General features: G+C 38.8%; 2 protein-coding genes across 2 annotated transcripts; both read left to right on the plus strand.

Moving 5' to 3' along the window:
- The first annotated feature begins 1,913 nt into the window (after positions 1-1,913).
- On the plus strand, positions 1,914-11,792 carry LOC142372784 (KN motif and ankyrin repeat domain-containing protein 1-like). The gene is made up of 11 exons (XM_075455754.1): positions 1,914-1,950; positions 2,710-5,235; positions 5,564-5,716; positions 6,824-6,959; positions 7,053-7,208; positions 7,323-7,410; positions 9,094-9,313; positions 10,547-10,689; positions 11,059-11,259; positions 11,533-11,628; positions 11,730-11,792. Exons 1-11 carry the CDS (start codon positions 1,914-1,916, stop codon positions 11,790-11,792), a joined length of 3,819 nt encoding a protein of 1,272 aa, XP_075311869.1.
- Positions 11,793-16,942: 5,150 nt separating this feature from the next.
- LOC142373154 (SWI/SNF-related matrix-associated actin-dependent regulator of chromatin subfamily A member 2) lies at positions 16,943-24,563 on the plus strand. Its single transcript, XM_075456258.1, has 7 exons — positions 16,943-17,222; positions 17,375-17,415; positions 19,128-19,357; positions 21,471-21,576; positions 23,053-23,154; positions 23,289-23,433; positions 23,607-24,563. Exons 1-7 carry the CDS (start codon positions 17,150-17,152, stop codon positions 23,738-23,740), a joined length of 831 nt encoding a protein of 276 aa, XP_075312373.1. The 5' UTR covers positions 16,943-17,149; the 3' UTR covers positions 23,741-24,563.
- Positions 24,564-26,692: the final 2,129 nt, after the last annotated feature.

Genomic DNA, 26,692 nt, shown 5'->3' on the forward strand with positions numbered 1-26,692 from the left:
TACTCTGACAAGTGTGGAAAAGCTCAAACCAGTCTGGCCTTCCTTCTCTGACCTCTGCTGTCAACAGCCCATTTTTGCCCAGAGAACTGTCTCTTACCAGATGTTTTACTTTATTTAATCATTTATTTTTTCCAAATCATTCTATATCAAATCTGGGAGAGTTTGTGTGTAAGTCAGCAGTTTCTGAAAGAGTGAAACCACACTGTTTGGCACCACAGCCATGCTACTTTTAAACTCACTTAAATTGCCTCTCTTCAACAGTATGTTTTCAGGTCTGAAGTTCAGCAAATACCCTTGAGCATGTCTGTATAACTGTTTTTGGCACAATTACTTTTTATTATTTAGCTTACTAGTACAAGCCACCCAAACAGTAATTTATTGCTTTCTTGTCTGTGTCTATGTTGGAAGCGATGCAGTGTGACAGTGATCATCCTCTACAAAATATTCATGCTGATGCTGCGCTAAAGAAAAGAAGGTATTTGCAAGCAATCTTGGAATCATCCTTGTTCAATATTTTAAGAAATTGGTATAAACTAATCATCATGTCTGAACTCCAAATTATATTCATAGGATTTGTAATTGTGATAGGTAAGTTTAAACTCCCAGTGAGCAGATAGCAAGCCCTTTGGAAGATATCACAGTTTTCAAATGTGGTTTGTGGGCAGTCTATGTTGGTCATGTAAATTCTTTCAACCACCTTTTTATGAGTCATTCAATGAACTAATGGATGTTTGGAAGAATGCACAGTGATATCTGCTTTGGGAATAAATAAACTTTGTGTTACTTTATATCAAATTAAACAATCAAATCTAGTTAACACACACACACACACACACACACACACACACACACATATATTCATAATCTGTTTGCCAGCTAAAGATTCTGTTTTTCTTGGTTTTCTTTTGTTGGTGTCTTAACTGCAAATTTGTCTCTGCTTTCCTCACGCGAGTTTTCCCAAATCCCTCTGAAATATGCATCTGAGAGCAGCAGAAATAGTGTTTTTGGTCACTGTGGCCAAAAAGTCTGAAATGTTTTGGATTCTGTGGGTTTAGATGTGAATGTGACACTTGGGGGTACCCGTTTTTGATGTGGAGTGTTAATTTCTTTCATGTAAACTAACACTTTCCGAAAGATCTGCAGATTACTTTTTGAATAATCTTTCTTGAAACCACTGAAAAATGTTGATAACTTCCTTGAACCAAAGGGGAAATTTTCAGACTAAAGAAAATTACTTTTTTAACTTAGTCATGTTGTTATATTGCCCTTTTTTTGCAGTTTCTCTAGATGTATGGACTGAATTTTATGATATATGTATGTAATTGTACCTTTATTCTTCAATGGGGAAACATTCTTCAAGGAATACAATTTCTTTCCAAATCATGCTCCCTAACCTTGTGATTTCACCATATTCTGCACATACCACACTACGTGACTTATTCTTTAACTAACTGCAAACAACTCTCCACGAATGGGGAAAAGTATCTGTGTAAGTACTAAATGAGACGGTAACAGAAATACAGAGGAAGCCTCCCTAAATCCTTCTGAACAGAAGCTGCTTACTGGTGAGAAAGTGATATGATGCAGCACCGCAGTAGGTTATAGCTGTGCATTGAGGCTTACCCTCTCCTTGCTGCAGTTTTGCAGAATTAACTATAATGTGGCAAGGGCAGGTATTGCATTTCCTTTATGCAAGCATTGTAAGGTTAGCTCTGAGTGACTGCCCAACCTGAGCTGGGAGAGAAAAAGGGATTATTAGAGGGGAGCAGCAAGACCCTGAATGGAAAGGCTCATAATTGAGATTTGAAGCAAAATGAATTTATTATGTTTTTCTTTTATCTACAGACTTCTTCAAAGTTTGGCCTGGATGTAAAGGGACTCCTCCATTCTTGATGCTTTTCTGAAATATATTCATGGCTCAAGGCAGTTACGTCCTGAGAAATGTGTCAGGTAACTGTGATTGATAATATGCCAATAACTTAGATGTTACAGTTTGTAATGATCTGTAATCTGTAATCTGTAATCAATATATGTCTCCGCATTTAACGTAGAAAATGTATCAAGTTTCTTTGTTAAAAGAAGTTACACATTGGAATTTAAATCTAAGCTTGCAAAGAGGGAAAGCCCTCCATTAGACATAAATATTCAGCATTTGACATTTAAATACAGGTATAAGAAGTTGCATTGTATTGCTCCAAGCTTAGCTTTTTTGTTTACTCACCAGCTAAAATGCTTGGAGAATGTCTGTGGTTACGAAAAAAAACCTGCCAACAGAATGGCCAGGCATTTAGAGGGAGAGTTGCATGGTAATTATAGAGTGGGTTCAGTCTATGTAGAGAGACATACGATTTAGAGAGAAGTGACTGCTGAAAACAGTGTCTATGCAAGTGGAAATACCTCCTCTGTCCCTCCTCCTCTGGTGGGACAGGCTTAAGGAGATTATAGTCAAAAACTTTGAGGTGAAGGACTCGAATAGACATGCTCACTGAGGACCAAATCATACTGAGGTAAGGATTGAAAAATTAGCTAAAAATGTAGATATTAACAAAAAGGAGTGTAAAGCCTTAGAGATTCTCCACAATCTGTGTTTGGTGATATTTTAGAGTTTAGAATGTTTTTTATATTTCCAGTATTTATATGTTTAGAAATGTCTTATGTTTTTTTTTACTCCTGCATTTATGCAAGACTGTTCCACTATCCATCCAACAGGTAAAAGCACTGAAGAGTGTAGCCCTTACTACCTGAGAGTTGATTGCAGTTATCAGTTGGATCTGGACAGTTTCCAAAACAGCACCACCATGAAGCGACTAAGCCTTAAGAGGAGGCCCAGAGTGGCTCTCAATGATGTGGAAAAAACAAGGGGTGGCATTTCATCTGGTCAGTGGAATTCTGCAGAGTCCTTATCATCATCTGGCTGTGACGATACAAGACTGTTGGGCATGTCCTCTGCAGCAAAAGGTAGACCTCCTCTTCCACCACCACATGGTTCCTCGTTGGATAACAAACCTTCCAAGAGTGAAGGTCCAGTCACCTCTCCAGTACTTTGTGAGTCAAAGCCTCAACCAGCTGCAAGATGTCTTGCATCACATAGACAAAGCCCTGTGAAAGAACAGACCATTAGGGAAACCCAAAAGCACTTCAGTCAGGATTTCATGAGCCAGTCACCCCCTCAGCCCTTCCCTCGTCGGCGACTAGCCAGCTTTGGAGGCGTAAGTTCCCCTGGATCATTCTCACCCTTCACTGGCCTGGGTGCATATAATCAGAACAACAATGGGAACAAGCCTTCGGCTGATATGAATGTCTGCCTTGGCTCATCCTTGGGGAGTAGGGGCAGCACGGGGAGCCTGAAGCTGAGCCCACAGAGCTCTGGTAGAACTACTCCAGTATCAAGTCTTGGGCCCATACACCTGCAGCATGTCCGTGACCAGATGGTGGTTGCTCTGCAAAAACTGAAGGAGCTGGAGGAGCAGGTGAAAATCATCCCTATCCTCCAGGTAAAAATCTCAGTCCTCCAGGAGGAAAAGAGGCAGCTAGTGTCTCAGTTTAAGAACCAGAGTGATAGAGAGGGTATAAAAGATGTGATCTGGAAAAAGGCATATGACACAGAAGGTTTTGACAGTGAAGATAAGGTGAATACAGAGGCTGATCTTGAAGGCCTGGATAAAAGTGATTGCACCGACTTTAGGGAGTTCAGGCAACTGACCGAAGAGATGCAGGCACTGGAAAGAGCCATCAAAGGTGGACATTTGCAAACACGACATGGAAAGGATCATTGCCCCTTGCAAGACAAGGCCGTTAAGTCAGTGGCAGTTGGAACTGATATAGATGTGGATTTGACCTTGTCCAAACCCTCAAGAGAAAACAAATATGTGTACACTGATCTGGTAGAAACACGGTCTGTTGCAACAGAAGTGTCTGAAATTACTCTTGGTATTTACACGGAACAGGAGACAGAACTTGTTGCCCAGCAACTATTAAATAGTGCCTTGAAAGAGAGAATTTGCCAATTAGAAACTGAGTTAAAAGAATCAGCTCTTCAGACCGAGTTGACCCGTCTTAAACTGGAGCTTCAGGCTGCAGGAGCCAGGAACAGAGTTGATAAAGCTAGTCTTGCTAGTCCATCCACTGTAAGTGTAGGTACAGAGACAAAACCTTACACCAAAAGCCAGGGAGTTGGTAATCACATAGAGCTCCGAGATGCTAGCACAGGACAGTCAACAGAGGTAAAATCAGTGGGTGTATCTTGTGAGCCTAAGTTAAGGAACAGCTGCACAGGACCTGATGTTCCCATGAGCCACTGGGAGGTCAGGGAGCGAGTGGAGACCACAGAAAAGGCCGTTGGGATTCAGGTATTCACAAGCACACGAGGAGTTGGAACGGAGATCAAGTTTTGTGACGCAGAAAGCAACACAGAGATACCAGTGGAGAACCTTGCGTCCAAGAAAGAAAATATCAATTGCCAGTCAGTGGCTTATGGGGATTCGTCTGTTAATGTGTCTATTTGTGAGGCAAAGGAAATGATTTCTCAAGGTATGAGTACCGATCCAGTCAGAGGCGTAGATCTGGGAATCATGGCATCACCCCAAACAGCTTCACAGCGTACCAACACTGTATCCAGTTCAGTGTCTCGCTTTACCAACACCAGACAGGCCTTCAGCAATGACTCCAGCACGAATACCCTCATCAGTACCCAAGACAAGCACACCAACACCACTCACACTTTCACGAGGACAGTATCTGTGGGCAGCAGGGTCAAAGACATCACATGCACCACCGAAACCCGCACAGTTGGGGTAGATACTGCAAATCTCACTGAAAGTATTCCAAAACAAACACCAGAAAAGGTGATCAAGGTAACTCGAGACTCTGGTGTTGGGTTCACTAACATTCACGAGAATTTCCTGGTCGGACTGAAAACTCGAAATATGGCCTCTGGACCGTCACATCTTCCTGATCCCATCAAGACGAGGAGTATCGGAGTAGGTGAGGGGAGGATAAGGGATTTTTCAGCTTCATCTAGTACACCAAGACAGAAATTCCAACAGCCTACACAGTTTGAGTGGGGCCATGAACTGAACCATTACATAGAGAAGATGCACATGATCTTGAGGGAGCATGGGGACCTGCTCACAGGAGACCACGCTGACCATCACAACAGCTCCAAGCCGTTCTGCAGTAACAAAGCTGTGGCAGAAGGGGGCACAGATATGCATCAGCTTACCTCTCAACCAACAGGTAACACTAGAGACTTATGAGGATTAAGTATTTGTTTGTCCAAGTTAATACTGATTGGTCTTTTTCCTTGTCTTTGCTACAACTCTGCATTTCCTAGAACATTATCACCACCAGACATTAACATTGTTGTGCACTGCAATCACCAGGAATGTGTATCACACAACCTAACAGTTTTCAAAGAAATCTACTAAAATAAAAAGTGTCACTGGTGGTCAGGAACTCCCCATGATGTCTTAAATGTGCTGTTATGTGTGTTGCATACATTGTTCTGTATATCAGCCATATGATTTTGTTATTATTCAAAAACCATCTTCTTATTTTCCTCCAGCAAACACAGACTTGAAATCCCTTTCTCAAACTTCAATTGACTCATGTAAGAGTGGCAAAGCAAATACAGGAATCTGCCAACAGGCTGGTGATGACTCAGAGGTGAAAAGAATGATTAAAATGTTAGAACAGCAGACATCCTCAGCTATGCAAGGTAAGCATCCTAGTCTGTGTTTAAGTGTTATTATCCCAAACACTCTTGACCCAAGTAGATCTTCTTTACAAACTCATTGAACATACAGTAGGCAGAATACCGTTTATGCAAAAGTGGTCTCATTTAGATATATTTCAGGTTAAAATGTATTTCAAAATATACTTTGAAACCGCTCCTGCTGCCCAGTTTAAATTTGTACTAAGTTCAGAGGAAGTAGCTGCCTTTGGTTTGGCAAGTTGTCTTTCTGTGGAATACACTTGCAATGTTTGGAATTATATCTGGTTTTGGAATTTGTCTTGTTCCACATAGCAGTTTGTGGTTGAGGGTCTAAACTTGAATGGTTTTGTAGGAGGAACCGGTGTCTGAGAATGTTTTTTTTCTTTATTTCAAATGGGCCTCTCAGGATTGTAGGAATGTAAAGCTTCATATTATATCCTCATGTCCTGCCCAGATAGACCTAGTTGGTTTGTAAGTATTCTGTTTCTTGTGTTATATTTGATTAATTTTGTTTAGATGACAAAATGTTAAATTAATTATACGAGACATGTTGAGATTCAAACCTAGTCCACACTTACATGGGTATTTTTCCCTCCTTTTTGAAGAGATATCCAGCTACACAGAACAGTTGACATACAATCTCTGTTCAACACAAAACACAAGTTCCACAGTAACAATTAACTGTATATGAACAGAATAAAGGAGGTAGATACATGCCTATTTTACACAGGTTTACTGTCTTTTGGGATCTCACCCGCCTGCTTGATGATACATTGTGCAGTCAAGTTTTGTGACAACACTGACAACAGCTGTGTCAGCTCTCTTCCCCTTAATGTTTGGGTAAAGCAGCTAACTCAAAGGCATCAGAAAAAAATCTCTGGCCATTCTGCTGCAAGAACCACATCATTTTCAAAGTTGTCCCACCAACCAGAACTCTGATCAGGTCTCATTCTAAACCGCCAACGTTGACGTGGTTGAACACTGGATGATAGTTTTGGAAAGATTTGTTTTCAGTTTCCAAAACTGTGTTTGTGTGTAGTTAATTGTCCAAAACACATAGAAAAAGCAGCATTTTCAAAAATCCCTGTGTTCCTGTGGACAAGGTCTCAGAGGCAAATGCTGTATTATTATTTCTAGACAGGTCAACTAATGCCTGTAAATCGCGGTCAGTGATGAAGAAACAGAGTGGGGACCAGTGCTGTAGTAGCAACAGGAAAAGCATGAAGTTTATGAGGGTGACTGCAGGGTAGGTATCTATCTAATGCTTTACTGCTGGACTCTTAGATGTGACAGATCAATGGATATTCACTGTATTGAGATGTCGTTTTTTTTTCCTTAGTTTGGACCCCATGTCAGTTTACAAGCATGAGGAAGCACAAAGAACAGGAAATGAAACGTTTATGGATTTTACTCAAGATGGAATCCAAGCAAGAAAAGGAAAAGATGGCTCCAACAAGGGATCAACGGGGACTGCAAAATCATATTGGCAACAGAGGTGAAGTCAAAGTCCATAAGCTTTTAAAGGCAAAACATGTTTTCTCAAGTCGCTCAAGTCTGAACTGTTTTCTGAACTGTTTTCTGAATTTATTTCTGAACTTTTTTCTTTCAGGTCGAAACTAAATGAAAGGATGCTTTCTGCTTGTCAAGCCCTTAAGATGCACCTGTGTGATGACACAAATCTGTCCGGTAGAGAATTGGTATGGTTTTTACTATTTTCAATGGAAGAACTATTAAAGATTGGTTAATATGTGTACAAACCTAAGCTTATGTGTAAGCCTGAATACAAAAACTGCAGGAATGTGTAGATGAAGTAATATACAGCCCCAGCATTTTTTTTAAACATATAAACAATGGGCCTCGTGCAAGAACATTTTCGTATTCTTATTCTAAATTTCTCTCAATTTTTTCACATGAAGGTCTCATACGAACACGCCACATCAGATTCAACAAATGCTCATAACTTCGGCCACCCGTGCGTATTTAACTGCATGTGCACAAAGATAGTAAATTTGCATACTCCACGCTCCAAAATAATACCAAATAAGGCTACGCTTTCTCTCTCCTGTGCCAGGAAGTGTCGAGTGTTGAGTCACGAGAATGGCATCAAGGCGCCAAAAGAGCAACTTTATGGGCTCGCAGATTGAATTTCTGCTTTCAGAGATCCAAAAAGGAAAATCTGTCATTTTTAGCAGTGTCAGCAGTGGAATTACAGGACCTGCTAAAGCGAAGAAATGGGAAGCAATTACGAGTGCTGTTAATTCCATGTCACCTGTATTTCGTAATGTAACCGAAATAAAGAATAAATTGTTTGATATGAAAATGGGAATTTGATTTACCATGGGTGATAAACTGATGAGAGCTTTGATGACCAAGGGGAGCGCAAGACTCACAGAGGACTGGGACACACCTGATCTGTCTCCAATCTCCCTCTAAAAGGTTTCCGTGACCAAAAATCCAAGGGTGGTGAGGACCTGGACATGTGGTGGAATTGAGTTTGTTCGGCGTGTTTCTCTCTGGAGTTGTGGCTCTAGCAAGCTGCATATTTGCAGCAGCACAGTCCTTGGCAAATCTAAATCACGATCTCAGCCATTTGTCTGTCTCCGCAAGGATATCTATACAGTCTCGGAACACACGCTCTCTTCCAAGAGCCTGACGTGCTAAGGCTTCCAAAGGAGCAAGTCAGCCGCTGGTTACACTTCCCATTGACCTTGTTATATCCAGAGTCAAATTAACCTTCAATTAGTGCATAATTAAACAAAATGTCAGCATAATTACGGAGTATGATGTATATATTTATTTAGTAATTTAGTAGTTAAATATACAATCCAGTCATCCGTCAAACTTGAGTCGAATAACAGCAAACTATTTTACGTGACTCCTACGACAGGTCTGGATCACTCGTAAATTCTGTTCGTACCTGAAAGAAACGAAAAAATTGGTGAATGCGCAAGTTTTCTTAAATCACTCGTATGCACGATTTAAGAGCAAATCTGTTCGTACGAGTGGTTCTTGCATGAGGCCCAATGAGTCTTCTTATTGGCTTGTCTTAGTGATAGAGACACTTCACTTTCAAATAATTTGGTTTCATATACCAATAACTGAAATTTTTAAAGAGAAGGAAGAAAAGGATTTCAAGACAGATTTTCATTGGGAAACTTGAACTACCAACAAAACTATTTAGTGCATTTTTGTTTTTAAAATAATGGTGAATTCCTCATCTTTTATGATGTTACTTTTTAGATTATTATTGCAATTTCTGTCTTTATTGTGTTGTTTGACTGGGTTCTTATTACAAGCCGTCCCCATCTATTCAAAGTCAGAAATGCTCGACAAGAAATTCTGACAACTTGCAAAAATTGTTTGTTCTGTGTCCCTTGCAGCAGGACTGTCTGCACACACTCCAACATGAGTGGTTTTCTGTCTCCAGTCACAAGTCAGCCGCTCCTGACATAGTAGAGGACTACTTATCTACGTTTCGGATCATTTCACCCTCAGTGTTGCAGCACATAGCCAACATGGCTGATGGCAATGGAAACACAGCACTACACTACAGTGTTTCTCACTCCAACTTTGGCATAGTCAAAAAATTGCTTGATGCAGGTACATTGACACTCAAAGAGTAAGCACGGGTCATTGTGTTTTCAGTCTTTTTTTTCTTCTTTTGTTTGTTCCTACTTTGAAAATATGTGTTTCCTTGCAATTTTCACTTGCAGTCTAGCATAAAACAAAGATTACAGCCTTATTATGCGAATTAGTGTCTGCAAACATCCTGAAGGTCCAGAAATAGTGCTGTAGTTTTACTTTTCAATCAAGTTCTTAAACAGTTGAAGTGTGGACAGAGAAGCAATGCCATAGTTAGCCACTGAATGCTGTTGTGCACACTTAAGCTTTCCAGTGGCCACTAGAGAACAAAAATGTTGACATTGTGTGAGTTTCACATCTCTGTGTTTCATATAGGACAATACAAAATAACAGAAAATTCAAAAATCATTATGATGACATTCCACAACACTACAGTAGTGAATGCTTGACCACTAGCTGGATAAAGTAGTTGTTAATACACTGTATTAACCATTAATGTTCTGGATTTAAAATGGAAAAGGAAAATGTACATGAGATACCCCCTTTAATATCATAATGATTTGTTCCAGTCTTCTGTCCAGATATAAATGGATTTGTATAAAGGAGTTTCTCAAAAAAAAAAACAGGAGTCCTAATGAAATACATGCTGCTTCTTACAGTATTGTAATCAAAATCTGCCACAGCTTTCAAAAAAGGGTGGACCAAAAACTGCCTGAGCCAAGGAAAGCTTGAGTATAAATATAAGTAATCATCAAAAAACTTCAAAAAGAAAATAGATCTTTAGTCTGAAAAAAACTGACAAGCTTTGGACGATGTTGCTTAGAATAAAATGTGGTGAAATATCAACTGCCCTGAAAATACAAGCTATGTCCAAACTTGTATGAAATGAATTAGAAAATGAAAATGGACCCTTTGTGTCAAGGTAGTTTGACGAATTATGAGTTTAGCACTCTCAAAGGAAATCTTAGCAGAGCTTTTTTTATGCCGGAGCAGCGGTGAAGCCAGATAATTCAGTACACTTTGAGCGACTCTGAAATGTGTTTGTGTCATTGGAGCTGCACAACAACAGAATGGCTTTTGTGAGTGCTGGCATATTTTTCTCTCAACCTGCACCTGTTCAAATGGATGTTATTTGGCAGAACACAAATGCCTGTTTTTTTTTTAAACTTGCTACAGTCATAATAGTCAGACAGTGGTGTTCATATTCGTCTTTCCACTCTGTTTTTCACCTGTTTACAACCATCACTGCAGAGGTGTGTAACGTGAATCAGCAGAACATGGCAGGTTACACACCCATAATGCTTGTGGCGCTTTCAGCTGTGGAAAATCCAGAGGACATGAAAGTTGTGGAGCGGCTCTTTGCAAAAGGAGATGTTAATGCCAAAGCCGGCCAGGTCAGTCTATCGGCTTCCATCAACCTGGCAGGTTGTACTTCTCAGAATTCTGTGTGAATTTACTGGTAACTGTATTTTAGATTATCATGTAATACCACAAATACATATGGCTATTCCTATCATTCTGGTTGCAATACTTCAAATCTTAAATGCCTGTGGGCATTCATTAAAACAATAAAACTTTAGATTTTAGACTTTTTATAGTAACTACTTGATGTTTGGAAGTAATAAGAACATTATTACTTCAGACAGTTAGTTATGAAGGCTTCAATGGAAAGAGTGACCTTTTCAGTCCACAAACCAGACATAAATATATCTCTGTACTTGACAAAATTGAGATATGTTTGCCCCCTGCCTTCTGCTGTCCAGGCTGGACAGACTGCTCTGATGCTAGCTGTGAGCCACAGCAGGATGGACATGGTGCAGGCACTTCTGGCCAAGGGGGCAGAAGTCAATATCCAGGATGATGAGGGCTCCACGGCGCTGATGTGTGCGAGCGAACACGGCCACACTGACATTGTTAAACTGCTGTTGGCACAGCCAGAGTGTAATGCCACCCTGACTGACAGTGTATGTGAGTCATTTCTTCCTGTCTGTGAAGCATCGCCCACCAGCTCTGAGAACACGGTGGCTTCATGCTGACAAGTTGCAGCTTCTAATTTTGTATTACACCTTGTATTAAAAAAAAAACAGGGAGTGAAAGTTTCCTTTAAATGTGTCAGGGAAAAAGAGCTGTAGATGTTATATACTGTATAATTGATTGAATTCAGAATGTTTTTTCTTTGTTTGTTTCATCTGTGACAATTGAAGCATGACGATGGAAATTATTTTGTGTGTAAACAGGATGACAGCACAGCCCTGACTATTGCGTTAGAAGCAGGACATAATGACATTGCAGTGCTCCTTTATGCTCATGCCAACTTCTCCAGACAGACAGGGGTAAGTGGCTCAACCTGCTCCCACTAACACTCACTGAATAATATATATATATATATATATATTTTTCTAACATTTTATTTTGGCATCATGTATCCTGACAGGTAGTTGCTCGACACAGAGGCAGGTTTCTCTCTTCGCCAGGAGGAAGAAATATCTTTGAATGAGAAGTTGTACTGGAGCATAAATGAATGCTTCATGATGAGGTGATTCAGTATCAATAACTGAATAAATCAGTCATCCTAATTATTTAACACATCACGACATAGCACGTATTATACTGTACACAGGATTATATATGCATAACAGTGTAGACGACAATTCTATAATCAGAATGGATGTTAGATAATGTTATCTATCATGTTACATTACATACTTATGTAATTGATTGATTTAAATTATTTTCTCTTTCATTCTGAAAACCACAACTTGGTAGAACTTAGTTTGTTTATCCATCTTTTAATAGTAATGTATTAAAAACATTTATTTGTATTTATAAGTTGCTTTTGAAAAAAAAAAGAAAATCATGATGCATGATAAGCTTGAAACAGGTTTCATTCTGTGTGTTCATACTACAGCTGCATGCAATTAAACAAATCTAGATTAATAAGCTGTAGTGACCCTGAAGTACAAACCATGAAAACAAAAATAAAACACAAAAACGTTCCAAAAACACAACTCAAGTAAACAGAAAACACAACAATTTACAATTTCTTTTGTCAGTTTTTTGTGCTCATGGTTGTTTTCAGTATTTTGATCCTCAGGGTATTACTATTGTAATTTAAGGTATTTGAAATTGACATGTAAATAAATATTTCATCCCTTTAGGAATTACAAAGTTAAATCAATCAATGTTATTCTCATCTGTTGGTGAAACATACCAATAGAGCTACATGGATTGTTAAATATACCTTTTCATTTAATACACAATTTTATGTGTCACATATTTACTGTATGACAAAATCATGAATAGACTTTGATTAAAATTTTAAGAAATAGAAGTTATTTTGTTCTGTCTTGTTTCTATACTGATTCCACTTCAGGCACGAAGTCACTGAGGAATGGTATATATACATGTTTGTTTTAATGTGTGCAAATATTCTATCATATTATACTATATTATATATTTTTTTACATTATACATTTAACTGGGCTCAATTTCGGTATGTTTCTTGAATTTCCGTTCACCTAAGTAACTTTCCTGTACTTTGTTTTGAAAAGTAGCTAAACCATTTTCAGTGAGCCATCAAGACCTAATTATTCCATCAATTATTCCATTAATCCTAACTCTTAGTTACCTTTCTGCTTTTCTTCTAAGACAGGAACTGCAGAGCCCTCTCACCTCTCTATTTCCTTGATCTCACCTGGTATTGTCTGGTCTTGGTTCCCCCTGTCTGTCATGTCTGTGGGTTTTTGCCACGTTTCTACTGTCCTGCCATCAGCTTCACTTTTCCCCATCAGCTGCACCCACTCACCAATCAACCTCCTCAGTATTTAGTTTCCAGGTTTCCCCATGCACATTGTCAGATCCTTGCACCTTCACGCCACGTCTTCATGCCAAACCGCGCTAAGTATTTTCATGCCAAGTCGTCTTTTGTTTTTTTTTGTCACAGTCATGTTTTATTTTCACAGTCTCGTTTTTGTCATCCGGCTCAGCCGCGCTTTGTGTTAACTTTGTTTTTTAAAATAATAAATCAGTTTGCTTTTTACATCTCTGAGTCCGCATCCGTGTCCTACCACCCCACCCCAGCCTGACACTGTCGCTACTAATTTGATTGGTAAATCTTTCTTTGCCAAGCTTTCACAGAAAATTTGATGAAGACTGTTTAACATGACTCTTTACATTCTGAACATCTCTTCAGAGGACAGCTGTGAATGACTGGTTTATTCCCTGGCTTTGTGATCTGACACTGCAAATCCCTGCTTGGATAACTGATCAAAGTCTTCTCTGCACCGTACCTGTTTGCCCGACTGCAGGTTAAAACAGAATTTTAGATTTCAGTGAGTTATACATCATTTATCAGATATTCTGAATAACCTGTGCCCCTACACTTCTGACTGTTATGATGAATATTCCATGTAAGCTTCAGCAAAGGGAGAAGAGCATTTGTGGGGTGATTTTGAATCCTGCATACACAAGAAGGCAGTTGTGAATAAACTTAATATTAGCTTTAAATTAATTTCAGTGTGAAATTGGCATTGATAACATGAGTGAACTCCATGAATAGAAAGTTGTTTTTCTGTCTTCTTCTTTACTGCATCCTAACATTTTCACATGGTGTTTGGGTGTAATTCCAAGGAAGTGACTGTGAAAAGCCAGAGTATAAAATCATGTTGTTACCCCACACTATGGCGAACTGCTACACTCCCTGCCGGAGCATGTCAGTCTTTCCCATCCCTGAGAACTGGTGTGTCTGTGACGGAGAGTGTTCTGAGTCATTTCCCAGCCACAGCAATAAAATACAGCAAGATACAAGATCCACCATTAAAATTTTGGTTGCCGTAGCAACAGTAATTTTGAGCAAGTGAGTCTTGAGAGCATGATTCTGAAATGATATCTCTTTTTCCACTCCGGTCAGCCCATCAACAGTTTATTCCTGATTAGAACAAAAGCAGCTATAAGTTTTCTTTTAATGAATAATAAACATCACATGAAGCTGGAATGTGAATAAAAAGAGCATTAATAATTTCATGGAAATTATGCAAATGAATCCCCTTTGTTACTCTCAGCCCAGACATGCCATCTATAAATAGTTGCGCTTCAGCATGTGCACTACATCTTTGTACAGTGCATGATGCTTCATATTCTTGACATCTTGTGGCTTATGATTAATCTAAATTCAGATTTCAGGCCTGCAAGCAATGCACCCCGTGTTTGTGTTCCTGCAGTTTTACAGTTTTCTATTGTCCGTGATTCATAATATGAGCTTCTATTTACTGTAGAAGTGCTACCTGTAGCCTATTTAAAACAGATTACATGTTAGATGGTAGAGAAACACAATGGTCTAGTAATAACTAGGGACATGACACATTATAGACCAAAAATAAACGGCAATGACAGACAGTTCGGAATATTATAACCCAGTAATAAACCAAAACTTGATTAAATGTTAGTTGCTGGATGCTGGATTTTAGTGCCAGAAAATAAAAATTCAAACTAAGCACTTAATGTACCTTGAGAAAACATTCCAATTTAGTGTGGCAAATGGCTGCCAGTGTAAACTTTGACCTGGCCTTAAAGTAAATTCAGAATAAAGTTGGTAGCATGTGCCATTATAACCAATATTCTTTTTTTTTTTAGATTCATAAGGTGTCATTGTCACCAACATGGTGCTGGTTGCCATTTGTGTAGTTTTGTGACTCACAAATTTATGGGGTTGAGTCTGCTCTCATAGACTTGTTTTTGGTCTCAGCAGGCAAATTTGAAGGCTACCTGCCCAGCACCAGATGAGCAGGTAAATATAGTGGAACATGTGAGAAACACTGTATCATGTTTGGTAGGGACCAAAAAGAACAATGAAGTGAGAGTGAATTTGGATTTTAATCAACCCTGTGGCCAGAAATTAGTACTAATTTTGCTCTCTATCTGCTGGGTGAAAATAGGCCAGTGTTTGCTCACACAGTCACTGTAAAATCAACTTATAGGGTGGTAACGTAGATATAGCTTGCCCTGCTGCCCCCAGTGACCAGAAAAAGATCAATAATCCTGCTTTGACAAGTTGTTCGTTTATGAAACATGCCGCTTCACTTCTCATCACACACTATTTCCCATCATTTCTACCACTACATCATATTGAAAGTGATAACATATCAGTTTTGTGTTCCAGCTTGTTTGCAATTCCCACAAGTGTCCTAAAATCTGTTATTGAGATTTAAGTTATGATGACAGGTTTTGAGTTGTCATTGGCTCATTTTCTCTGTCTCCAGGTTGCTTTTGATTGAATGCCAGAGTCTGAGGATGCTTAGTTTGGGATTGAAGGGTCCTGAGCATCTATGTGTTTTTTTTTCTTTCTTTTTATTGCTTTTGTGGGTCTGAAAGCTGGAGTGTACAATATATGTGGTGCCAATAAGTTGGAACCCACATCTTTAAATGGCAAATTGAGCTATAAAGTTTGGTTGAACACTTAGTGTTGTGTATTGGTAACTGGTTGGACTGTACAAAATGCTTCAAATCACTGTTGGATCACCACAAATATCGTGGACCAAAGGAGTGTGATGATATGGATCTTATCCATTTTCAGTAAAAATAATGATTTGTTTCAGGATCAGCAGTCTCCATTGAGACCAAAATCCAATAATTAAGAAGCCAATCATCATTAATGTTGTTTTAAATAGGAATGAGGTGAGTTTAAATTTATTTTAGAGCTAGGCACGAACTGGTTATAGTTATGGTTAAGTTAGGCTGTCCACAATGAATGAAAGTCAGTATAAAATAGGATGGCTGTGCAAATTTGTTTAATTTATATATATTGAGAGAATTGTCTACAGTGTCGCAGAATCTTGATATTTGAAGTAGTTTTTCATTTGTAAATATTTCTACAAATATCTTATCACTTTAGTTTAAAAATCAAACTAACTCTTCACATAAATCTTCTGTGTGTACACTATATCGTGTGTAAGCAGAGAATTTCATATCTATTTGTGTTTTCCCAGTTTAAGAGAAATGTGTTAAAGCAAGATTTCAAGGGCTATAAAAGACATTTAACCACACAAGTGTAAAATCAGAAATAGTGATTTATAGGGAAAAAAATTACATTGCAAAAGCCATTACTCCAAAAGGTTTAGATTATATTCTTCTGTTGTCTATAGCATGATAAAGGACCTCTTGCAGATAAAGTACCGACTCAGCTGTGGAAGGCGTGCAATGGATTGCCTGTTTAACTCGTGATTCACGATTTTTTTTTGCTTCCATTGAATTCCATTTATGGCAGCTCAGGTCCTGTTGTTGCCAAGTTTCTTCATTACACTTAGATGATGCTCTGTCAATGGGAGTTTCGCCCTATATGGTGAACAGAAACTTTTCCTTATCTTCTTGTTCGTGCCTTCCCGCGGTGTGAGCTCCAACATGTGTTGTTTTCCAGCGACATATTGAAAAAGAAAACTAATTGGTTCACAGAAACCAGATGTGCTTGAATATCTGCCCAAACTGGAAAAGCCCCCTGTTTTCCTGCCATTGTTTCAGCTGAGCAGAGCAGTGTTGCAGATTTTCTTTCTTTTTTTCTTTTTTTCTTTTTTTGTCTTGCTGTTTTCGCAGAGAGTTCAAAAGTACTTTGAGTCACTATTTAAGCATTAATTGCTTGGGTTCCAAGACTTCACATTCAAACACACTCCCTCTGGGAGACGTGATTGTCCGTGTTTCTGCAGGGTGCACTTCTAACACCTCTGCAGCAGCGGATACAAGAATGACACGTCTCCGTTAAGATGCGGTGCAAAATCTAAAGAAGTGAAAATGGACCCGATAACTTTAACAGCAGGGTAGGAAGAGAGAAAAAAAAAACGTCTGGCAAGAATCGATATTAAAAACATGCAGAGGGAGACAAGCTCGGGGCCTTCCAGAGTCAGGAAAAAGACTTCGGAGAGCTGCAGACAGGACATGGGTATGGCATTTGTATTTTCCCCCTGCCCATTGATTTGTATATGAAAACATAGCGCTTTTCTCCCCCCTTCTGGGCTCTGCTTCTGAGTGATCAGCTGATGAAGAGACTAGCAGCACGCCGCTATGCTGGTTTGCTAATTCTCTCCCCCACAGCTGCAGCCGATCCTGATAGCGAGCCTGCAGACTGCAGCCAGGTAAATATCCTCCTCCATGTCCTTCTTTCTACTCAGGCTCGGGATTCAGCCAGGGTACATCGCATGGGAAGAGAGGACGAGATGGATAAAAACGTGTGCGTGTGCGCCTGGGAAAGAGAGCGTCTGAGTTTATTCCTGTGTGCGCGCGCGTGTGAGAGCGTGTGTGTCTATGTAAGGGCAGGAAGAGAGGGAGTGTGTAGGTGTGTAACAGATGAGAGGGAATCTTTGCCAGATTAGTCAGGGAAGAGGCAGACTTGTTAGGATATAGCACACGAATGGAACATCACATGCACACTGACACCCTTCCACTCACACATGCACAGTCAATCAGGCAGCTCTCAGCTGGCTTATACATCTTTGAGGATTACCCTCTATCCCTCCAGTATTCTGCTGGAACGATTGTAGCCCCTGAGAGAGAAAGTAGCGCGGCTTTCAAAGCCCGAATTTGAGCCGAACGATGATGAGCAGGATTTCTATTGTTGCCGCTCTTGTGTTGTTGTCTCCTCTAACTCAGTTCTCTGCCATGTCTCTTGATTGGACGTGCAGGCGTTGTGGTTGATACTGTCTCGCCATTAGTCGCATTGTTTGGGGGGGGATTGTTATTGTTTTTCCAGCAACAATTCTGCACGTTACTGCTCCTCTGATTATAATCACATCTCAGCATTTCAGCTTCATTCCATCTCTGTCGCTGAGAAATAGCCTACATTCTCACTGTTGCATGCTCTGTAATATGATTTGAAAAATGATGTGAGCCCTGCGTGATCCTCTGTGATAGATGCATCAGTATTCTGTTTGGATCGGACTGCATGCCTTCTCAATTTCTTTCCTCTCCTCTCCAGCTGGGCTACTGCTGCTGCTGCTGCAAGAGCTGCTTTTGCTGCAAGCATACTCATGTTTCTGGCCTCTAATTGCCTTTGTGGAAAATACAGCGGCTGCTGCAGATATTTTAAAAGGACCAATGAAATGGCTGAAAATAGCTCCTTGTCAAAAATCACAAACCTAAATTCATGTTTCTGTCTCCTTTTGTGCATGAAGCAGAAAGCAGAGCAGCAAAAAAATATTATTATTTATTGCATTCTAGTAATTTAGAGTGTGCTGTAGCTGAACTTCTTCAAATGTATTCACTTTCCATTGTGCATAGAAAAAGATCAACATCATCTTTGTGATCATTTGTAAAGAAAGCCCCCAGACAAAGTAATCCGTCCTCAATTTGCAGAGACAGTTGGGTCACTTCAGTCCATATAAATTCAGATGCGACTGTAATGAATAAATCAAATCCTGTGTCGTTTTAATACATAATCATACCCTTTGATTTTACATACTTGAACTCCTAATTAGATTTAGTCTTGAGTGCTTTGATTTCCGGCTTTTAGACTTGAATTCTATAGTTATCTGTGCCGCAGGTTTTTGTCTTTAAAAACACATCATGTACCATGTCAGGCAGGTTAAGAGATATCTCATAAAAGTTAAAGCAGCACTTGAATTAATCACAGAATAAACTTTTGAATTCCCCCTTTGTTTTCACATTTTCCTAGTTATTAGGAAACTTGAAAATGAACTGAACATAAAAAAGAAGAGTACAGGCTTTGTGTGTACAAAGTGTAGGCCTAAATTGCATTTTTTTTATCATACAATGTTTTATCCACCTTACTCTATCCATGTTTCTTTGAGTTTGTTAGATTTTCCCCACCCATTACTCCCTCTCACTGCAGCCTGAGGCAGGAGAGAACGGCTCCCTGGAGGACATGGAAGAGGACATCAGTCTGAAGAAGCGTAAAGGTGATCATCATGGGGAGAAAGAGCTGCAAGCGGGCCAAGAAACTGGCGAAAAGGTCAAAAGGAAGCGAGGGCGCCCACCAGCTGAGAAACTGCCTCCAAATCCTCCTGAACTTACCAGAACACTGAACACACTGGTGGATATGGTCATCAACTACAAGGATGGGTAAGGGCTGTCAAATGTTTGTAATTCAATGTCTTGACAGTGCGGTGAAACTACTGTTGAGCCTGGAAATATCTGGAAACTGACAAAATTGTTATTTTAGGTGACTACTTAGGCTGTGGTTTTATAAACCATATGGGCTTAAAGTACCCACTCTCAGTGTTTAATTGAGGGAATTCACATTCATACAAAATGTCGGTTATGAATGAGAATTTTTCCAAGGGGTTCCTCCTGTGAGATTCTGTGCCAGGCCTTAACTGTGACTGTCCTCAGTTGTTGTTTGTGGGTCTTATTGTCTTTAGCTCTGTCTTCAGTTAATGAAATGCAGCTTTCGAATTCATCAAGCTGCCTCTGTCACCTATCACATCATCAATAAAAACACTGGGTCTGGTCGAATCATCTTTTTTGCTTTCAAAAGGGTTCCTAACTGAGTGAAATGACCTGGAAGCCAAGGTGTGAGCTGTTCCAGTTGTGTAAATACCAAAGAAAGGAAATACTTCTATTGTCATCTCCTTTTTAACACAGGAAACACTGGATCATTCTTTATGAAAGAAAGGAGATAATTCCGTTACACAATATCTCTTAGCTGCAACTCTCAAAGCAACACTTAACTATATTTGTGTAGTTGTGCTAACATTAATTTCCATGGATATATCTGAGGACAGTCGGGTAATGTTGAGCAACCTGTAACAAAAATATCTTTCACTTTTGTGCCTTTTCCTTTCCCTTTAAAATGTCCAACCTTGGTTTTAAAGCGATACTCCGGAATTTTCGACATTGGACCTCATTTCCGAGTCAACCAGAGTGTAAGAAATGTGTACAGATGTTTTTTTTTATTTTTTTTTTTTAAATTCCATGCAGTCCTTGTGAAACCACTGGTCGCTGTTGCTAAGCTAGCGCAAGTGATCCACTTTTGGTAGCCTGCCACAAGAAAACAGTCTTGCCCAATTCAATAAACACTCAAAGCACATCAATTATTATGTCAGGCAGTGGATGTAAAGGTTTGTGGTGATAGAGTAATGTTTGAAATAAAACTGACCTTGCATTACATGGATTTTTATCATGAGGGACTAGTTTATAGTGGTCAGCGGAATTTTACCTTACTCTCGGCAGTTGTGATGTAACTAACTCAGCTGCTAGTTCCAAGCTAGTTCTACATCTGCTGCGTTTGGATCGAGCGAGTTTGCTGCGAGCGGATTATAAACCAACAACGTGGCAACATGGTAAACCAGTGTGCCTTTGCTAATTGCAACAATAGAGCCCATAGATGGGTTCCGAAAAGTTTCCATTATTTTCCAATAAAAGATCCGGAAAGAACAAAACTCTGGCTCCTTATGTTTCAGTTGTACTGAGAGCTCCTTTAACTGCACTTTGGTTCAGAGCACAGCCTTAAAATGCAAATGTAACACTTGGAATTAATTCCAGACCTTTTACCAGCGTAGTTAATGACGAAATAATGAAGAAATTATTTACAACTCTCCATAACACAGCTTTTCAGTCAATTGTACAGTAACATTTGAGCTCTTAAAAAAAGAAGGTTCTACATATTAAAAGTCCGTGCTTCCTAAACAATTTCTCCAGTTTGATTGGGAATACTCTCAAATGAAAGCAGAGTGTCTGCACTTTAAGCCCCAACTGTGACTTCAGTGACAAATGAAATTTAAAAAAATATATTTTTGATTTTATCATACTAAAATATCTATGATTTCTAGAGATACAATTTCTCTTTCTCAAATTTACTTATAAGCCATTTATCACGATAAGAACTGTAACCACAAAAACTATAACATTGTACTTATCACTATGTGCACTGTTTTCAAATGCATTATGTTTGATGGAAAGTCTGTATGAAATATCACATAACAACATTAACTAAAGCCTAGTGCTCAACCTGCCTTTTAATTGTTTATATCAATCTGGTATATTGGTGTAATCAATTTTATAATAAAGTAAAATTCAATCAGATCAGGTCTTTTTTTCTTTAGACACGAGGAATAACCCCAGCATAAAAGACATTTTGAGACACCACCATGACCTATAAATGTTAACCACATCCTGGCACTGAAGTGTTTCTTGGTAAAAGGAGATTATGTAAAACTTAAAAATATGCTTGCAGGTTGGGACGGCAGATCAGCAAAGGCTTTGTGCAGCTTCCCTCCAAGAAGGAAGTACCTGAGTATTACGAGCTGATCCGAAAGCCTGTGGACTTCAGAAGGATCAGAGTATGTGTCACTGAACTAACACACAGATCTCATTGTTTTCTTGCCTGCTAAGATAAGATCAAATGAGGGAGCATGAAACTGCAGCAGAAGATGCATAAAATTTAAATGTTTGTCTGTGACGAGTATGCAAACAAGTTGAGAGGTTATTTTAGATACTTCTTAGGTACAGTGTTATGGTAAAAAAAAAAAGGGAATATAGAGTTAGGTTGGACAGAACAAAGGAAAAACAATATATAACCATATATATCTGTCAACACAAAACAATCCCAATCATACATACTTTATATACATGCAATGCAGACTTCTAGACTTTATGTAATAACAAAGATTCCTCCTTTTTTATACCCATCTATATATCAGATGGGTAAAAAGACTATCAGTATATAGCAAAACATATGACCATTCTTTCAAAGAGTGAAAAGCACATAAAGCTGGACCCTTGGTAACAAAAACTTCCGTTCGACATTTGGAGAGGAACAGTGCCTGACGTCATGGTGAAAAACAGCCTGGCCAAGGACAGAAAATGAAGCCCAGTAACAAGAGACCACAGAGCACTAAAACCTTCTGTGTTGAGAAATCGCTGTACAACAGCTATTAAAGTGACCGCAGAGCTAATCTAACATCTGTTAAAAGCTCAAGGCAGCTGGATAGCGTGAAAGGACTGTTATTGTCAAACCTTTATTTGATCAGTGTTTTGAAAAATGCATAAAATGGTGCCAAGATCACACAAAATTGACAATGGACCAGTGGAGGAATTACATCTTCTCTGAAAAATCTCTATTCATGCTTCGACCCTAGTTCAAGACAAATTCGTAGATGGAGGACACCCAAAGATCCTGACTAACTGACTCCAACAGCAAAACATGGTGGAGATTTGGTCCATGACTTGGGATGGCTATATCATAAAATTTAAAGTTTAGTCTTGTAGCAGCACCACATGCTTACTTCTACAGAAAAGGAAAATGTATTCATTTCGGAAGACCAAGTGTTTCTCAGTGGTGTATAAAAACTTACAAAGAGGCCTCAGTTGTTCAAACATAATACCAATAACAGGAGTGAAGTAGAACACTTGGATTGGCTGATAAAAAGACCTGACTGTGAAGTGTTCTGGAGCACCAGGTAAGGAACTTATTCTTGCTGCCATAATCTCTAAAAGAGTTTGACCAGGTTCTGCTTAAGGAATAGATAGAAATTCCCAGAGTCTCTATACAAAACATGAATGACTGTATTCTTCTACAAATTGAAGCAGTTATTGCTGCCAAAGGAGGAAAAACTCATTGTTAAAAAATAATGTTTTTAACATTATGTTTGTTTCCATTATAGCTAACTGTACTTAGAGCAGAAACCTTTCATGTAAATTTTATTTGGAAATGTATTTATTTATTTTTTTTAATTGTGTTTCCTGATAAAATTATTTTACGGTCAGTTATGGATTGATTGAAATTAGTTTATATTTTGTGATCCTCTGCCTCACAGGAACGTGTGCGTAATCACAAGTACAGAAGTGTTGGGGATTTGGAAAAGGATATTTTCCTCCTGTGTCACAATGCCCAGACTTATAACCTGGAAGGATCTCAGGTAAACCCAGTTCTGTCCTTTGCAGGCCACAGAAATCTTTTTCACAGACTGCATTCTGATCTTGTGCTTGTAAATACGTGGTGAAAAACTCATGCACTTATTTGTTGTGTATTGGTGTCTGTTGACCACTGCAGATCTATGAGGATTCGATCGTCATTAAGTCTGTTTTTGAGAGTGCGAGACAGAGAATTGTCACCGACGAGGAACAGAAAGAGACTGTTAGCACCAGTCACAGCGATAATGGCGGTGGAGCTGAAGACCAATTTGTTCCATCAGCAGGTGAGAGCTGTTGTTTTACAAACTGAAACCAAAAAGGAAATCAGAACAAGCTTTTCTTTGGCGTGACTCATCTTCCAAATGATTGTTTGCTGGTTGTTCTTGTGATAGCATCTTGAAAATTACATTTCAGTGTTTTGCAGCAGACTCATCCTTTTTACTCTTTTTGTTACCAGTGAAACCTTTACCAGTTCAGATAAAGAAGGTGGCGAAGGAGGAGAGAAGCAGAAATACCATGACCAAGAGGCTTCACAGTGATTTAGACAGTGATGAGGATCCAGAGGATAATACCACAAAAGATGAGGGTTGAACTGAAGGACCATCCCATTTTTTGTATTCTTGTTCATGTCTAATCTTCGCCACATCCCTTTACATTTGTTTTTTTTGTTTTTTTTTATCAAAAAAAAGGTCTTTGAAAACAGAAGTGGAAGGACCACTCAAAAAAAAAAGAAGCACTCACCAAACAGCACTTTTTCTTTTAAATGACTCACACCTTTCAAACACATATCACTGCACAAAGTGCTGTTCTTTTCATTTAGCTGGTCTTTAATAATAATAAGAATTTACGTTTTATCTGCTTTGGTCCCTGTGATTGCTTCTGCAGAGATAATGTAAAACACCTCTTTCACTGACTGTTTTTAATGAGTATATTTGATTGTATGAAATGCCTTCTTATGTCCTTGGAGCATGTAATTTATCTGGCTCCCTCAGAGGAGCATTTGTTGATGACAAGGTTGATGTGTTTAGGGCTACAGAATTGAAGCACAGAAAAGTCTTTTTAAAGAAATTAAGAGCAAATTAACACTACATTTGTTAAAAATCCCTGTTTGTGGTTTTAAAGATGGTGATCTTTGATTAAAAAAAAAGTAGAAGTCAAAGCCATTTTACAAATATTAGTACTGATAGTCTGCATTTTATCTGTTTCTGATACTTGATGGAATACGTTTTGGTCATACCAAGGATACTCAAGTTGAACATTTATATCTCTTGTGCTACAGTATATCCACATATTGTATAGTTTGTGTGAAAAGTAACTCTTTTCATTTACTCTCCTAGTTGTTGGGGAGGATGGAAGACATCGTTGTTAAGACAATCCCTCAAAACATGTATCACTTGCAAAATAAAATTTTACCTAAAAGTCCACAGGGTGGTGATTATTGCTGTTGGATCATGAATTTTATTACATGTCTTTTCCTGTGCTGTTTACGTTTAAAGGTTGAATTTAAAGGTTAACAACTGTCCACTCAGGTAAAGGCAGTAAATTGTGACATTGTTCCTTTTCAAGGATCAATACTGGATGGCAGCTGTATTTTTGAGAATCTCCAATAGGTGGTGCAAGAGAATTGTTTGGTAATCTTCATGACTGACTGGTCCAAGTGTTGTTCTGAGTACTCAAGCAATAATACACCATTTGATTTATGTGTCAGCCAACTTTTCTTCATTCTTAATCTGGGTGATAGAAAATGCTGCATGTACATATTTGTACATCAGCTGCAGGTAATTGTTGCCACTGCAGTCATCAGTCCCCACATCAAACAGTTCCAGTCAAAGAATACAAAGATCATTAATTGGTACTTGAATTTTCTTCAAATTTGGCAGACATTCATGATAGATCGGGTACAATTAAAGTTACAATTGTCCCACTATAGGATTTCTGTAGTTATCTATCACTAATACATTGCCATATTTGTGTTATTGACTACTACACTAAAATATGTGTAGTTGATGTTTAAATTTTGATGATCATCTTTCTCTTATACTTATGCAGTCATATTATACTTATACATATGACATATACAGTCATATTCTCTATCTGCCTGCTTTTCTCCTCATGTCACACGGCCCATCCGTGTCAGTGCTGCAGCCAATCTCTTCCCAGCCAGCCACCAATCCCTTAAAGGCTTTCAGTTTTCCTTAATTTGATAAGCAAAATGGTTCAAATCTCAACTCGACGTATAGAGTAAGTAATATGCTGGTGCCATGGAAGCTTTCACCGACTCACATTTACAAACCAAACTGAAAACTATTCTCCCCATCAATTTCTGAAATAAATCTCAGCACTTTTTTCTCATGTTGCCTCCATAGCCCCTGTTTTTGTCTTCAGACTATCAGAGATAAGTCAGAAACAAAGAGACTAAGAATAGTACCTATTTCAATTACTGATACCAAAATGAGGTCTGACTTTTGACTCTTACAGAGAAGCATGCAGGTCAAAAGTCAATCCAGGCAACGAAATGGGCTAACAAGCAGAGCCTTTCCAGAGTTCCCCCATCCATCCATCCATCCAATTTTTTTAAACCATCCAATCCAACTCAGGGTTGTGGGGCTCCCCCTGTCCAATGTTGAAAATAATTGGCCTACAAGCATTCCAATGTGTTTCACTTGTTAAATGTAAAATCAAGAAGTTGTGCTTTTATGTGAGGAGTTAAAGCCTTGGATAAATTGACACTTTTCGTTAGTTTTGATCTTAAAGAATGAGTGATTTATTTTTCAGTGCTTTATGTACATATACACAATATCTAAGGGTGTGTGTGTTTACAGTATTCTAATTAATACTAAGATTCATATGCTCATATTAAGGGGCCATATAACTTATTAACTAACATTCATTACAAAAGGTTTGATATAAATGTTATTCTTTTATCATCAAACCCTCATAAGCAGCTGTCTGTCTAGCCCTCTGTTGGATCGAGTCAGTTCAGAGCATTTCAATTTGGGCGGGGTTTGGCCAGCAAGCTCCTGAGGAACTCTTCTTCATCTCTTTAGCTCGATGGATCATTAGAATTTGTTTTATTAACCAAGCATGAACACACCAATACACACATGCAAAGGATTTGAATGCAGTTGTTAAGTGCTCTTAATGTACTAACAAAGGATTAGACCACAGCTGAGAAGCTGAATGGAATTGTTTTATTAGATATTGCATAAGTGTTCGGTTCGCCTCATTCTCACATTAGCTCGCCACATTTTCACCCAATAAAGAAAGCATACAATGTCATTTCGGCTAATTATCTGAACCAGTGATTATATCCAAAGTGTCACGTACTGGAGCTTCAAAATAGTTAAGAATGGACAAGTCATAATCTTTTGGCTAACCTTAGCTAACCATTTTTTAAGCCTAAAACTAACCAAACAGTGAGGGAACACACACCCCAAAGAGAGAAACTTCAAGCAACTGCATTGAACATTCAGTGAGATGAGACCGCAATAACACCCATCTGAATAGCAAGTGTTAATTGCATGTCAAGTGAACAGATGTATC

Source organism: Odontesthes bonariensis, chromosome 22 (genome assembly GCF_027942865.1).
Source record: "Odontesthes bonariensis isolate fOdoBon6 chromosome 22, fOdoBon6.hap1, whole genome shotgun sequence".
NCBI classification, from domain to species: Eukaryota; Metazoa; Chordata; class Actinopteri; order Atheriniformes; family Atherinopsidae; genus Odontesthes; species Odontesthes bonariensis.